The sequence below is a fragment of the Peromyscus maniculatus genome, chromosome 9, assembly GCF_049852395.1.
Source record: "Peromyscus maniculatus bairdii isolate BWxNUB_F1_BW_parent chromosome 9, HU_Pman_BW_mat_3.1, whole genome shotgun sequence".
Taxonomy (NCBI): Eukaryota; Metazoa; Chordata; class Mammalia; order Rodentia; family Cricetidae; genus Peromyscus; species Peromyscus maniculatus.
The window spans coordinates 120,132,706-120,149,994 of record NC_134860.1 but is presented as its reverse complement, the minus strand read 5'-3'; the positions used below and the strand labels follow the sequence as shown (position 1 = coordinate 120,149,994).

Sequence of the window (17,289 nt, the reverse complement as noted above, 5' to 3'; positions counted from 1 at the left end):
CCCTGATGAGCCATATTAATGTGAACAAATTCCTACCAGGGATCCTTATCCTATTCCATTCTGCCCCAAAATGTAGGGGAAGTAATTTAGCTAAGCCAAGATAATCAAAACATTTAAAATTGAGAGAGGATAATGTTTCTGCAGAATAAGTTTTTCTAAAGACAATAATAGCAGAAACGAAAAAAACATCTAAACATCTCAAATGCATTCTTCTCCTGATTAGTTCTTCATTGAAAGGTCTAGTGTTTCAAATTTGCATAAGTATATACAGTATATTCCTGTTCTAAAAAAGATACTAACAACTAAGTTTTATGAGAAAAGTTAACAGCAAGTTTTTAAGCAACTATGCCATTTAAAAAAACCCTCTGATTTGCTGGGCCCAGAGGCCCTAGACTGTAATAGTCCCAGATACTCAGGATGGTGAGGCTGAAGGATCACTTCAGCCCAGAAGCTCAAGACAACACAATAAAACCTCATTCCACAGCCACTAACCTCCCAACAAAAAAATATTAACAGCCTTTTGTTTACCTAAGCACCAGCACTAAAACTAAATAAATGAAACCAAGTCCTCCCTTCCCTCCATGTGCAGCCCAAGTACAACTACCAGGGGTTTTCTGATGGCTAAGCAAACTCTTACTGAAGGATGTCAGTCATAAACATGTTTAATACTGATAAATACTCAGAATAATCCTAGGGTTACCAATTGGAGTCTAAATGTAATGAAGTGTTATGACCTACAAAGTCCAATTGGAAAACATAAATTACCATGGCCAATATCTTAACATATCTTTTAGTAGTCAAGGCAACTTAATCTTGTGTTTCTTACAGGGCTGGACAGATAGTCCAGTAAGTAGACACTTGATACCAGTTCTGATGCCCAGAGTTCGATTTCTATGCCCCACAGAGCAGTGGAAGAAAGACTCCTGCAAGTCATGCTCTGACACGCACCTGACATGGTGGTGCACAAAGCAGGCCTGGAGAGATGGCTCAGCTGTTAAAGACACTGGTGGCTCCTCCTGAGGACCTGGATTCAGTTCCCAGCAACCACAAAATGGCCCACAACTGTCTATGTGACTCCAGTCTCAGAAGACCCAACACCCTTTTTTGTGGCCTCTGTGGACACCAGGCATACACATGGTGTAGACGTACATGTAGGCAAAACAGTCATACACAAATAATTAATTAATTTGATGTAATGATAAATGTATGTTTAAAAAAAAAACACGCTACTTAAATATATCACTTTAGGAAGAAGCCTGGTAGCACACAATCCTGAAATTGTAGCTACTAGGGAGGCCGAGGCAGGAGATTCTGTGAGTTTCAAGGTTTTCTTGGACTACAGATGAGTTCAAGAAAAAGAAAAAACACTCTTTTCCAGTTTGAAGATGAAAAATATCCTGAAATCATCTATAAAGGGGGAAAATTCTTGAGACTGTTAATTTCAATTACATTAATCTTGGTAGACATCTAAAGTAAAACTGGAGATGTGCTAACAAAGATATAAATATGTTTTATTCATAATGATATATATTTAAAGAAATGAAATAAAGCTATTCCAACAACCTCCTAAAATGTTAAGTGTTCCCCTCAGGTCTCTTATACCACAGCCTACATTAATGTATTCCAGTTCCATTTACCTGATCATTACCCTCCAGTTTGTTCAGCTGCAACCAACATACACTAATTACTTAGGCATCACAAAGTCCTATTTGTCCTCCGCTCCTCCCCAGCCAGCAGGGAAATATTATCAAGGGTAGGCATAAAAAGTGATGACTACCCTCACCTTCCTGTCAATCATCCCAGAGAACATCACAGAGAAACACCACTCAATCTCATTATGGAATCCTAAAGCTGAAACTCAAGCACCCACCAGGAATCACACTTTAAACAGCAGGCTACTTGGGTAAGATATGAGTCACCATGAATACTTTCCTGATTTTAGGGTCTTGTTTCAAAGCTGTAAATATCAGATATTGCTCATTTAAATTCAGCATGACTGTATACAAGCAATAAAACGGGAAGACAAGAAAAGTATGGCCACGGGCTGAAGCACAGAACCATTCTCCTCACTTGAAATGAAGAATCTTGACCTTTTAAATTTAAGCTTGATTAAAGCTTTCTTTCAAAAATTGAATTTCTAACTTTAGTGGTTTAATAAAAATATTTCATTTTTCCTTTATCTGGAAAAAACTTTTTTAGTCTTTTTACTTAAAATACAAGAAATGAATGGATGCTATATGAGTGCATTTGGTGGAGAAGAAATACAACAGTCTCTAAATTCTCCATCTCTCTGCACTATTCACCAAACTAAGGAAACTACTAGTCACTAAGACAATTAAAAAGTTCTGATGCCTTATAGTTCATATGTTCTCTCAGCTACCTAGAATCATACTAGGAACCAACAATGCTGAGATGTCCCTTCCTTTAAGTCAGCAAAATAGCAAGAAAGCCCTCATTAGCAAGTATCAAAGTAGCCCTCTGCCTAAGATCCAATGGATTTATTCAGACCTGTCTCTTCCTCTTGCTCTAACTAACATGAGTGGCCCTAGCTCACCCAACTGTAGACTATACTTTCCCTATCTACTTTCCTGGGACCCCTCTAGGCAAGCAGTTCTCAACTTGTGGGCCAAGACCCCTTTGGAGGCCAAAAAACCCTTTCACAGGGTCACCTAAGACCATCTGAAAACACAGATATTTACATTACAATTCATAAAAGTAGCAAAATTATGGTTATGAGGTAGCAATGAAAATGATTTTATGGTTGGGAATCACCACAACATGAACTGTATTAAAAGGTCCAGCATTAGGAAGGTCGAGAACCTCTGCTCTAGAACATTCTTCCATGTTTATGCTTTGTTCAACTTCAAAACAAAAATACTGTATTTAATAGGGTTTAAAATGAAAAACATACAGAATAACTTAGAAATGATTAGCATTTAAAATATTTAGTTTCCATATGTAAAATCTGGAAGTCCTCATTTAGGTCTTAAAACTTTCACATTAAATTCAAATCACATAGTTTGCAGAATACAAACTCAAAATTATTTTGCCTTTATCGTCCACCATTCTATATAGCTCTTAGCACATTACCTAATATGTTTAAAAATGCTATTAAGTTGTCATCGTCAAGGCCTAGAGAATGAGATTAGCAATCTTGTAAGATGCATCAAAAAAGGTCCCCAGCCCCTCCACATGTGAGCGCACAGCTGAAAAGCTTCATCTTCTATGAGGACACAGCATCCTAAAAAGCAGGAAGGGGACCCACACCAACCACCAAACTTTCCAGGGCCCTTACCTTGACTTTCTAATCTCCACACTATAGAACTAATTTTCTACTGTGTATAAGCCAGCTCACTTATGGTACTGTGCTGCTGCAGTTTGAATAGACCAAGAGAGAAAACAAGACTCAAACATCTACAATCAGGAATGAAAATGGAGCTATTACTTACCCACCTCACAGAACTAGGATGCTAACAAAGAAATGCCATAAACAACTTCACACCAATGAACTACAAAACAGACGAAGTGGACAATTCCTAGACATACACAAATTCAAATACTGACTAAAAAATAACAATGGAGTATCCGAAACCAAAAAACAAATACCCACAGCGAAGCCAGATCCAGTCCTCATGGATGAATTGTACAAACACTTAAAGAATGCCAAATCTTTACATGTGTTCCCTACAAAATAGAAAAACCTTTTCAATCCATGAAGCTAAAATATTCAATTTTTGGTTTTGTTTTGGTTGGTTTTGTTTTCATGTTCTCTGTGTAGCCCTGGCTGTCTTGAAACTTGTTCTGTAGACCAGGGTGGCCTTGAACTCACAGAGCTCCACTCACAGAGCCTCCCAAATGCCAGAATTAAAGGGGTACACAACCACACCCAGCCTAAGATATTCTAATACCAACCAAAGATAGGGAAAACTACAAAACAGTGTCTTCCAAATACAGACAAAAAGCTCAGCTTGGTTACAGGACACAAAAATCAAACAAAAATCAATTGCATCTCTACATTTACTTTAGGGAAAAAAATAAAATGGCATAGATACTTGCATGAAAAAAAGTTATTTCAGAATAAAGGTACCAAAGTTAAGCACAGAACTTACATTCTCACATTACAAGATGCCACTGAAAGGAATGAAAGCCACCTAAACAAGTGAAGGACAGGGAACTTACAAAGCTGGGATTATCTACAGATACAACACAAACCCCCAGTGGACAGTCCTGCACTGACTCTCTCCTCTTAATAAACCATTATTGACTGATCTTTTCAAAAAAACATTAATGTGCTTTCTCAGGATAAAATCTAAAATCAAATTCCCAAGTCCCTATTTTATTTTCTTCTGCTCTGGCCACTTCCTGCTGCAGCACTTTCTGCAGCCTGCCTGGGCCTCACTCCTGCATGTAACCAGAATCTCACCAACAGAGAGCAGCCTCAGGGCTGCTTCCAGTTAGTTTCTACCTCACAAAGATCGCAAGGGAATATATGCAGTTCAGCTGATAGGTGTTTAGCTAGCATGTACAAAGCCCTGCGTTTGATCCCCAGCATGCAATAAACTGGGATAGGGTGTTGGAGACAAGAGGATCAGAAGTTCAAGACTATCTTCAATTACAGAGTCTGAGTCCAACCTAAGTTACATGAGACCCTGTCTCAAAAAAAAAAAAAAGACAATTTTGAAGAATGCATTGAGCATGGTAGAGAGCTAGCTTGCTGCTCTTACAGAGAACCCAGGTTCAGTTCTCGGAACCCACATCATAGTTCATACCCATCTGTAACTCCAGTTCCAGGGATTCTGATGCCATCTTCTGCCATGAAGGGGCACTGCACATGGGTGGTACACAAACATATATGCAAGCAAATACTACTATATATAGTAAAAGTATAAAAATTATATATATATATATATATATATAAAATCTGAAAAATAATAAAGTAGTAGTTCTCACATTATCTCATTATTACCTGATAAGGAATGAAAATTACTACTACTGAAATCATCAAATTTTAAAAAATTAGCAAAGAATCTAGGTTCAACTTTTTTCAAGTCAAACTATATTTGTAAAACCAATTTAACTGCTTTTCATTAAAAGACATTTTAAACATAACCATCAAATAAATTATGCAGTTAACATTTATTTTCAACAAATTAGTTTGCAATTCTTTCATCCAGATTTTTGAAAAAGAAGTTACATACAATAAGACAAAATGAGTAAGTTTCAAATAGAACACCACACTTTAAAGATCTTTTTACTAAATTAATTACTACACTATAAAAGTGACATTCTCAAAAATAGAGCAAGAGGACAAAAACCGGTGACTTAAAAGTACAGCTACACATACTCAGTCCATAAAGTTCTAATACTCTGAATTCTTTCCCATGGGATTTCTTTCTAGTCATTCATAGTTTATTACTGCTAGAAAATGCCTGCTGTGTTTAAAAAAAACCACCACATAAAATTATATATCATTCACTGCTTTATGCTATACCTTCTTTTGTTCAGATCCAATTAGCATCGGCCTATCTCTCATTTATCAAACTTCCAGCTAACGCATTAATGCCTGTAGGAAGGGTCAGACAGCGACAGCATTCCCTTGGTGACACCGGAGCTATGCTGGGAGATGCTGGGCAGCAGCACTGTGTAAACAGCCCATTCATCTTCCAACCTAACTTTCTCCAGCTTGGTTTAATCTATTTGTTGACCAGCAATAAGCCTGGCAACCTTGGTCTGAAGCTTGGGGTAGGGGGATGGAGGGGAATAATTAAGACATTATAATACTTCCATTGTGTTTGTGCTAACAGTGAACAATTAAATAGTTTTAAAAACTGAATACACCTTTTGCAAGTGAAGGAAAAATAAAACAAGTATCTTTCACTCCTATCCTAATGGATCCAAATTAAGTCCTGATTGAAACTAAGTCAAAGTATACTCACGGAACTGGCATCAACATCACTGTGAACGGCCACTGTCTTGATGCCCATCTTCTTGCAAGTTTTAATAACCTAGTCAAAACATGTCATCTATTAACAGAAATCCATATGCAAAGGGACTTTAATCCATTTCAGAGCAAAACGGAAAATAATTCAAATTCTACTCACCCTACATGCAATTTCTCCTCTGTTAGCAATGAGAATTTTATCAAAAGTCTGACAAAAGACAAAAAAGAAAATTGTTACTCTTACTTTGGGACCAAAAGGAAAAAAAAACCCAAGATTTTCCACAATTAACAATAAGTATGTTTCCAGTAAACATTTACTCTCTAGAGTAATATTAAATACTACAAATAATATGTTCATTTACAACCCGAAAGCAATTAAGTTCATAAGCCCTATAATAGCTTGGTTAAAGCCTCAATTGACTAGGTTAATTTATTCATAACTAAACTATTCTGATTGCCACAGAAAAACATATCTACCACATTACAAGGTCCTGGATTCAACTCCCAGCACTTGCTGTTTTTTTTTAATATTTATTTATTTATTTATTTATTTATTTATTTATTTATTTATTATGTATATAACGTTCTCCTGGATTCAACTCCCAGCACTTGCTGTTTTTATTTATTTATTTATTTATTTATTTATTTATTTATTTATTTATTAATTATGTATATAAATGTTCTCCCTGAATGTATCCCTGCAGGTCAGAAGAGGGCACTGGAGCTCATTACAGATGGTTGTGAGCCACCATGTGGTTGCTGAGAATTGAACTCAGGACCTCTGGAAGAACAGCCAGTGCTCTTAACCTGTGAGCCATCTCTCCAGCCTGCACTTGCTGTTCTTACAGAGAACCCAGCCTCAGTTCTCAGCACCCACATGGCAGCCTACAACCACCTCTAACTCCAGTGCCAGGGAACCCAACATCCTTTTCTAACTTCCTTCAGTGCCAGGCACAATGTGGTACACAGACATACATGCAGGTAAACACTCATACACATAAAATAAAAATAAAATAGAGGGTATTCATGAATCTTAGGAAAGATAGTATTTTAGCCTACATGGAAAGCTTAAAATCTCAAAACTGGAAATACTTCAAAAGTCTTGATTTAACTTTTATAAACACACATGGCTTATTCTACTAGGCAGCCTGAGACCATGCTTGCTGCCTTAAAAACTGGTAAACTCCTAAATTAATGAAACTCTGATTCAGTCAGTCTTGATCATATAGACACTTAAAATAATCTACTTTTACCCAGGCCTGATATTGTGAGGTCATCTCTCTCTTTGTTCAAATGGTCACAATAAATCCCTGTTAAACAGTACATATTTCCAAAGAAAACTACGCTTATACGTGGGATGCATTTGAAACAGTCAAGTTTTAACTAGCATTAAACACGCTGCATCTGGCAGAAGTGCCAGCATCACTGCTGTCAGTTACAAGCTAAGCAACTATTGGCACAAATATGTATTATAAAGTATTATCAAATCACAAAGACACAGTAAAAGTCCCTTTTACTTCCTGTTCAATGGTGACTCCAAGTCAGTCTGGAGCCAAGTTGCCCAGGGTGAAAAACAACAATTCCACACGTTCTCCTACCCTGGATTCCTAGTAAGCAGAGCAAGAATCAAAGAAGCACCTAAGCTGGAGCTTGTGAGGATGATACAGCAGCCTGGAGGTAAGTACACTCTCAAAAAGCATTAGCTCTAGTGACTGGTATTCATTCCTATAGCACTCATGCCAAACTGTCCAACCAGCAAGACAACTGTGAAAATCAATATTTGCATTTGACACATTTTCTATATTCAAGCACTGTACAAATTCAATACAGATCATCACATCAACCTTCCAGCCATAAATTTTCCTTTAAATAAATCAGACACATAGATGCCCTAAAATTTTTTTAAAGTTTATTTATTTTTATGTGTATGAGTGTTTTCTCTGGAACGTATGTGTATGTATATGCATGTGTGTGCCTGGTGCCTATAGAAGTCAGAAGAGGGTTTCAGATCCCCTGCAAGTGGAGTCACAGATGGTTCTGGGATGCAGGGAACTGAACCTGAGTCCTCTGAAATAGCAATCAGTGCTCTTAACAGCTGAGCCAGCCCTCCAGCGCCCTCATAAATTCCAAAGCACTGAAGATATGCCCTGGTTCCTGCCCCCAAGGCAACCATGCTGTAAAGATATTCTTCCAGATAGACCTCTTCAAGAATATACCACATAGGAGTAAGCCAACTTTGAACTCCCCCTCTACATCAACACTTGTCAGCACCAACTGATAAGTGAACAGCAGCACAGCACAATCACAACCAACTGCACTAAGTGTTATGCTAAAGCTGTGTCCAGGATACTGGGTACAGCAAAGTGGTAGGACCAATAGGATATATAAAGGCAGCCATGCTAAAGTGTACAGGCCCAAATTACTCAGGGTCAGAGAGTCTGAGCATGCTTTACCCAGCTGGGCTGCATAAGGGAATGATTTGACCATGGGCATGGTTAACAGGTGTTTGGAAGGGTCTACACTTGGCTGTATCTAGCCAGGGGGAGGTCTTTTGCCTTGCCTCTTGACATTGTTTTAAAAAAGCCCTTTTGAATAGTTCTGGGCCATTGGGTATTCACTCAGGTCCTCCTGAAGCTATCCTGTGTTTCTGTCTTTCTTCTCATCAACTAGGTCTCTCATTCTACCTGATATTTTCTTATCCTTCTATCCTCAAGAGTACCCTGGGAAAAGTGGGAAGGTTCCCCACACTAAAGAAAGAGGGTTGCCCCAAAAAGCTACAAGGAATTTTTTAGTTTGGTCTATTCATTTGCTAAAACATCGGCCTCTATGAGACTAAAACAAGAGGTGAAAAAGGACTCAATGCCACTGAAGGAACAAAGACTTTATGCTCCACGCAGAGCCACAGCTAAAGCAGTGCTCTGAAGAAAAACACAAAAGCACAACCCCAACCCAGGAGCCAGAATCCTCAATGGCAGAGGGGCTTCTGGGTACCAGAAGAGGTGGGGACTCCTGTGGGGTGCTCTGTAGCTGCACTAATGATAGTACAAAGTTTCCCAAAGCTCTTCTTAACCATGCTCTCTATGCCTTTCCTTCTGTTCTTTGTGCTTCATCAATCGCTACCCGGACTCTAGATCACCACTGGCACGTCTCTCCATTCAGAGACCATGAGAAGGAATGAGCTCATCACGTCTCCTGTGTACTCCACGGAGGAGTGAAAGCAGAATTCTAGACAGAGTCAGTCACGGGATGCTTCTGAGCAGCAGTACAGCATGTCAGGCAAGAGGAATTCGGAAGGCCCGAATTCTATACAGCATTAATATCAGAGAACACCATGAATGACATAAGGAGGGTATTACAATGCAGGTGCTCTTCATTGTCCATAAATGCCACCTGAGATCAAGCTTATAAAAACACACCCTAATATGATGCTGGCCCACACTAACATGGGGCCACTCAAACTTCCTGCTCTCATCCAAACAAAGTACCATCAAATTAAGTCCTTATTTTAATAAACATACATGAAACAAGTTGACATGTTAAAGCTTAAAAAAATCTTTGTAGGGACAAGCATGGCTGCACACACCTGTAATTCCATCCATCACTGAGAAGACTAAGGGGGAAGGATCGCAAGCCTGAGGCCACCCTGGGCTACATAATCGACCATGTCTCAAACAAGCAAGTAAGTACAAATACTTAACCATGGACATTTATACAAATAGATGCATTTTTAACTAAGAAATAAATTTCTCCTACCTTAATTTTTACCTGATATGAATCACTAATAAAATGTTGAATAAGGACGAAAGCAGGGGCTAGGAAGATGGCTCAGTTGGTAAAACACCGTGTGCAAACTTGAAGACCTGAGTTCAAATCTCTAACAACCAAATAAACGCCTGGGTGTGGCCACTTGGATGCCTGTAACAGCAGCACAATGAGAAGGAGAAACAGGATCCCTGGGGCTTGGCCCTTGGTGCCTGTAAGACCATCTCAGTGAGAAGTAGAGACAGGATCCCTGGGGCTTGCTGCAGGCCTAATTGTAAGTTCAGTGAGAAACCTTATCTCAAGGGAGTTAAGTTAGAGAATATAGAGCGAGACAACAGATGCCCTCCTCTGACCTCCACAGGGACATGTACATGCACACACATGTTAAAAAAAAAAAAAAAAAGAAGAGGCCTGTGATACTTCAGCAAAATGATAATTACAACATCAATAAAATTCAATCAGCCCATTGAACAACATATGGCAACAAGAAAGAAAAACCATTCTAACTTAGCTATTGAGAGTGTTTTTAAAATACTTACTTTTTCTTTAGAGTCATATTCTATAGAACTGAGACTTCGGAACTCCACTAGGGACTTCTGTGAATAGACTGGAACATGCTATTAAAAAATAGAAAAAAAGTGAAAGCAATTAAATTCTTGCGGGTTTTACCTTTATTCAGAGTACTTCTTCCAGTTTGCTTCAACCTAAGATTTTCAGTCTATATATGCAGTGCTAAGAATATTACTTAGTTACCAAAGGGAAACCAGAAATGTAGACATGTGAGAGGAACCAAAGGTATGAGAAGGAAACATCAGAGGCAGCCTCTGGATTAAAGGCATGCGCCACCACCACCCGGCAAGATTTTTTAAAGACATTCAGCTGTACGTAATATTGTTCACCTTTAATTCTAGTACTCAGGAGGTAGAGGCAGGCTGATCTCTGAGAGTTTGAGGCCAACCTGGTCTACGTATTGAGTTCCAGGCCAGCCAGGGCTGCACAGTAAGCCTCTGACTCAATAAAAAAACCAAAACCCAAACCCAAACCAATAATAAAGACATCCAGTCAGAGGTATAGTCAGACCCCATACCATGTGTGTTACAATTTTTATTACTCATTTTCTTAATGTCTTAAGGCATTAAGTTATACTTTCTCCAGAAATAGTTACAATACATTAGAAGTGAACTTGATTATTTTTGGATTTTTATCCATCAAATCCCTCTGTGCCAGAAAAAAGTCATGACTCATCAAATAAAACAGATACACTTTTTTAGTTACTAGTCATTGTTAGAATTGAGAAATGGAAGTGTCTTAAAGCCACAATACCCAGGGCCTTGAGAATGTTAAATGGATGCTCTATCTCCAAAATGCACACCTAGTACTTGCTTGAAATTCTGTAAAGTTCTCTGTAGTTGTCGATTTCCTTGGCCCATTACTGTTACTGCTTTTTCTGTTTGTTTTTCAAGACAGGGGTTTTTCTATGTAGCCCTGGCTATCCTGGAACTCACTCTGTAGAACATGCTAGCTTCAAACTCAGAGATCCCACTGCCTCTGCCTCCCAAGTGCTGGGATTAATGGATGCACCACCAGGCTCAAATTGGATTTTCATTCATTATTGTGTTATAAGGGTTCTCAACATATTCTAGACTCATCCCTTCATTAGGTATATGACCACAATTATTTTATCTTATTCTATGTTTGCTTTTCACTTTTGACATGTGTTTTGAAGCTTAAAAAAGTTACTTATGATTTTGTCTAACTCCTTGTTTGCTATTTGTGTCTTTTTATGTCACAGCTAACAAACTGTATAAATCAGAAAGTCAAAAAAAGAAAAGTTGTATAACCAAGTTTTAAGAAAATGATTTATTGGGACAGTAAGATAGCTTTGCAGGATAAAAAAGTGATTGCTGTGCAATTCTGAGGACCTGAGTTAAATTCCTGGGACCCGTGACAGAAGGAAAGGAGTGACTCCTGCGCGCGCGCGCGCGCGCGCGCGCGCGCGCACACACACACACACACACACACACACACACAGAAAACAAACTTAAAAAGAAAACTGCTCATCTAGTAGTTACTGGTAAAACTAGGTGCAAATGGAAGGAGGGTCATAAAGAGCAAAAGGTGTTAGTACTTTCTCCTAGAATAGTCTAAAAAGATGCTCACACAAGAAACAGAAATGTTTCACAGAAATGTTTTAAAATGAAGTTAAACACACCAACTTTTTTAAAACCTAAAGTCTCAAACTGCAAAATGTAATCTCTACATGAAGTAAAAGTAGGAGACATGAAAGAGGCACCTTATTAATTAAAGCCTTTACACTACCAAGAAAAGAGTGAAATGCAAATGGGGATGAAATTAACTGTAGTATGTCCATATTACAGACCAAGACCACATTTCAGTTTCCTTCTTTATAACCCCAAATCCTATACACCAGAAAGTTGAATCCTACCAGTTTCTAATTTTTCAAAGGTCAGGGGAGGGGGTCTAGAAAACTTAACTTTTAATTTAAAGATAAAAACAATGGCATCTTCCATACTGAAGTTAGTTCCATCCCCTCCATGTTCAGGTAAAAATTCAGCCATCTAAACTTTCAAGGATCTAATAAGTTTTTAATGGAAAATAAGTTTTCAAAGAGCTAAAAAGTTCAATCTTCTACTGCCCTCGGTTAACAGCTACGTAACATTGTTAAATGTCACAGCAAACTTAGTAACAAAGACAATACACTCCTTGCTCAGAAGAAAACTGCTAGAACCTCAGCCAGCTCTCAAAACCTTAAGTACAAAAGCCAGCTGGACATTTCTCCCATCTCTCTGGGTCACATACACAGTAAGCTCCACAGCAGCCCCTACAACTTCATCCACGGAACACAAGAGCTGGCATTCTGACCAGCAATTCCTAATACTGTAGCCACACAATGGTCTACTGCAGCAGTGTGCAAACATACTCTTTTAAAAAAAAATAATGATATTTTAGCCAGGCATGGTGGTACAGGCCTTTAATTCTTTAAGCACTCAGGAGGCAGAGGCAGGTGGATCTCTGAGTTACAAAGCCACTCTGTTCTACAAGTGAATTCCAGGACAGCCAGGACTACACAGAGCAACCCTGGGGGGGGGGGGCGGTATTTTGTTAATTTTTTGAAATTTCATACACTTTATCTTGATTACACTCTCCCTGCAGCTCCTCCCAAATCCACATCTCCTTTCCAACTTTGTGCTCTCTATTTCACAGCAGATGCCCCTCTCTTCTGTCTCTCATCTCCCTGCCCCCTCTTCCTGGGTGTTCCCTAAACCTTAAGTGTAGGGGTTGTGTTGTAAATGTCTTCATTGAGGGCAGATACCCAAGGAGCAGTTGATCTCCACAGTCTGACCAGCTGTGGCTTTCTGTAATGGTCCTCATGTGCCACTAAGAGAAGCCTCTTTGACACGTGTGAGAACTGCCTTCCCTATGGGTATAAGGATAAGATCTAGAACACAGTTAGGAATTTTACTGGTTTAGGAAAGGGGCAGTAGTAGGTTCTCCCCTAAGACCCATGACCTCACTAGCTACAAGAAATTAGCTAAGTTCACAGTGGCAGGCATCACTTCTCTCCTACTGAGTGGGCCTTAAGCCCAGTTAGGTGGCTGTTGGTTACTCCAGGACACAAGTGCTATTATTTCACCTTCTGAAATATCTTTTCACATGATATTTTTAGCCACTAACAAATCAAGCATATTGGGGTTATGGATGTAGCTCTAAGGCTACCTAGCATCCATAAGTGCTTACCTAGCATTCATGAGGGCCACGGGTCAATCCAAAGCACACAAAATAATATATTAATTGGTACACCTCATTTCTAATGAGAGAAATCAAATGAGACTTTTTAAGAGAGTCACAAACATTCTCAGGATCACAGTTCACTTAAAAGAATGGGAATAAATGATGATACTTTCTTATCAATTCCAAATGTCTTTGCAAAAAGCAAAGCTTTGACAAGAATTTCCTAAGAGAATGGTTTTTAAGACCTTACAGTAGGAAAGAACTTCTATATTCCAGAATATTTTGTTGTTGTTTGTTTTTTACTTTTTTTTGGGGGGGGGGCGCCACCCAGCTAGCTCCCAAATAAATCACACACGGAGGCTTATTCTTAATTATAAATGCTCAGCCTTAGCTTGTTTTGTTTCTTGCCAGCTTTCCTTAACTTATCCCATCTACCTTTTGCCTCTGGGCTTTTCCCATTCTCTTACCTCTATAAATCTTACTCTTACTCTGGCTTGCTGTATAACTGGGTGGCTGGCCCCTGAAATCCTCCTCCTTCTCTCGAGCCTAGATTTCTCCTTCTATTTATCCTCTCTGCCTGCCAGCCCCTCCTATTCCTCTCCCCTGCCTCACTATTGGCCATTCAACTCTTTATTAGACCATCAGGTGTTTTAGACAGGCAAAGGAACACAGCTTCACAGAGTTAAACAAATGCAATATAAACAAAAATAACACACCTTAAAATAATATTCTACAACAATACTTTGTTACCACTCTTGAGTATTTTATATTTATACCCAAGAACCTGACACACTTACATGGGGAATGATACATACATCTGTCCAGTGCAGCATGCATTGTGGTAGGGGGAAAAAAAAAAAAAAAAAAAAAAGAATAGCCGGGCGATGGTGGCTCACGCCTTTAATCCCAGCACTCGGGAGGCAGAGCCAGGCGGATCGCTGTGAGTTCGAGGCCAGCCTGGGCTACCAAGTGAGCTCCAGGAAAGGCGCAAAGCTACACAGAGAAACCCTGTCTCGAAAAACCAAAAAAAAAAAAAAAAAAAAAAAAAAGAATAGACAAAAAGGTTTGCTGCTGATGAAGTAGATAAGTAAAACATAATACAGTCATACTCTTGGATATTCTCTAGCAGCTAAGTACAACAGACTAAATCTATGTATTAACAGCAAAAGAAGAAAGTTATCATGGAAAAAAGTTGAAGTAATGAACATATTATAATGATTCCTGTATGAATTTGAATAAAACCAGCTTATCAACCTAGGTACTAAGTAAGCACTGGTCACGGGAAAACACTTTTCTCTAAACCCTGAAGCATTAATTTTGGGGACATGGATCAGTTCCCAGAAGTGGTTATTGCTATGACAGTAAGAAGGGAGCTCTACAAAAAGCAAATGTGGCCAAGCAGAGTAATTAAATGACACAATCTAATATCCATTTTTCATTAAAACAAAAGCTCCCTGGGGGGCGGGGAACAACAGCAATGACAAAATGAGTTCCCCACATGCAGCTTACCACACAGAAGAGAAATGAAGGCACCTGAGGACCAGCCCAAGCTCAACCACACAGTGTTTTTTAAACTCAAGCCACCCAGTTAAACACTTCTGCTCTCAGCTAGAAAACAAGAGCTCAGCTGACTTTCCCCCCAAGGTTCTTCACTAACCAGAACTGCTATTATTCAAAATAAGAACTCAGTCCATGTACCCAAGAGCCACCAGGAGTGACAGGAAGCATGCAGTTTATTCTGACTGAACACAACAGCCAAAATGGCGAAGGTGACGTCACTGCAGAGCAGAAAATGCAAACAAGCTTACATGATTTTGAAAATATGAACATGCATTGTTCTAGGTAACCCTCAAAATAAAAACCTTGGGTGAACACTCCAGAAATCTCTAGGTAGCTAATCTCTGAAGAATGAGCCAGCTAAATCTGTGTATTATGTACCCTCAGGAAAAGATCAACAATGCAAAACTAGATTTAAAAATACCTACACACAGTTCAAGAATTAACCAAATCAATTACAAATTACTCATGAACTAATAGAAGAAAACTTAACAGAATGGTAAGTGAACGCAATGGTTTTGGGAATCTTTTTATTATCACTTAAAAGTATTTGGTTATAAGATCTAAGAGACTGTATTTTGCCAATATTGTAAGACAGAGATACACACAGAAAGAAAATACAGTTTGTACACATGTGGAGTAGTTACCCATAACAATGTAGCCCAGCATTTGAAAAAGTATGGCTGACCCTGGTTAGCCGGTAACTAGAGAGAGAAATTATTAACTGCAACAGAACTACCCAGGATAAAACAAAGGCCTAGGTGTGGAAGCCTCCCACTCACAGTCTGAAACTGCCAGTTAGAACTGGTTTGGTTCTGCTTCTTCACCCCCAACAAGACCTTCATGAACATTTGAAAATGAACTAAGGCAAACACAATTTTGCTTATTTCTTTAAACATAGGGAACAAACTTAGTAAAATCCTGGCACTTCAGACCTTTTTCTACAAAATTACTTAACATTTGCTTTTTTTTTTTTAATTTTATTTTGTTTTACAACATCATTCAATTCTACATATCAGCCACGGGTTCCCCTATTCTCCCCCCTCCCACCCCCTCCCCTTACTCCCAGCCCACCCCCCATTCCCATCTCCTCCAGGGCAAATCCTCCCCTGAGGACTGTGATCAACCTGGTAGACTCAGTCCAGGCAGATCCAGTCCCTTCCTCCCAGACTGAGCCAAGAGCATAATAAGCTCCAGGTTTCGAACAGCTAACTCATGCAATGAGCACAGGACTTGGTCCCACTGCCTAGTTGCCTCCCAAACTGATCAAGCCAATCAACTGTCTCACCTATTCAGAGGGCCTGATCCAGCTGGGGGCCCCTCAGCCTTTGGTTCATAGTTCATGTGTTTCCATTCATTTGGCTATTTTTTTTTCAATAATTGAGTAAAACCAAAATTTATTATAAGCCACAGTTGTCCTAGGGACCTCCATGCTATATATATAGCCTTCATGGTTCTATGGGTTGTGGTCTAATTGTTCTTTATTTTATATCTAGAATCCACTTATGAGTGAGTACATACCATGACTGTCTTTCTGGGTTTGGGTTACCTCACTCAGGATGATTTTTTCTAGTTCCATCCATTTGCCTGCAAATTTCATGCTTTAATTGTTTTTCTCTGCTGAGTAGTACTCCATTGTGTATATGTACCACATTTTTTTCATCCATTCTTACGCTCGCCTTATATTTAAGGCAAACTTTCATAGCGCGGTTAGCCCATCGGTTTGCGTCAAGAGCTATTTCTTTTTTTTTTTTGGTTTTTCGAGACAGGGTTTCTCTGTGTAGCTTTGCACCTTTCCTGGAACTCACTTGGTAGCCCAGGCTGGCCTCAAACTCACAGAGATCCACCTGCCTCTGCCTCCCGAGTGCTGGGATTAATGGCGTGTGCCACCACCGCCCGGCTGAGAGCTTTTTTTCTTAAGCATAAAACAAACTGGCTACAAGCTCAGTCCAGAATTATTTTCTGGTACTTCCTAGCATGGAGAATTCTGAGGAACCCAGGTGTAGTGACACATATCTGTATTTGCAGCTACTTGGGAGGCTGAAGTAGGAGGATCACAAGTTCAAATACCCTGACTGCAACTTTGTCAGCCTCAAACAAGCTGGAGAAGTATTCATAAACTAAAGCTCCAAGAAAAAAGCCACATCTACATTGAAGATTCCAGAAGGGGGCAAGCAAGAGAGTTCATAAGTAAAGGTACATGATGACAAGCTTGGTGTCCTGAGTTTGATAAGTGGCGAAAGGAGAGAACCAACCCCCACAAAACTGTCTTCTGA

At 39.3% G+C, this 17,289-nt stretch overlaps 1 protein-coding gene and 1 long non-coding RNA gene across 3 annotated transcripts in view; one reads left to right on the top strand and one right to left on the bottom strand.

Moving 5' to 3' along the window:
• Positions 1–17,289, bottom strand: part of Pcca (propionyl-CoA carboxylase subunit alpha) — a 370,367-nt gene that overhangs the window by 333,733 nt on the left and 19,345 nt on the right. For both annotated transcript variants that reach the window (XM_042285330.2, XM_006978778.4), the window contains exons 2-4: positions 10,243–10,320; positions 6,102–6,149; positions 5,937–6,005 (exon numbers count right to left, since the gene is read on the bottom strand). In XM_042285330.2, coding sequence (XP_042141264.1) covers positions 5,937–6,005; positions 6,102–6,149; positions 10,243–10,320 — 195 coding nt within the window. The remainder of the gene's footprint in view (positions 1–5,936; positions 6,006–6,101; positions 6,150–10,242; positions 10,321–17,289) is intronic.
• LOC143267473 (uncharacterized) lies at positions 6,817–17,223 on the top strand. Its single transcript, XR_013042623.1, has 2 exons — positions 6,817–9,620; positions 17,042–17,223. It is a non-coding gene; the product is annotated as an uncharacterized LOC143267473 (long non-coding RNA).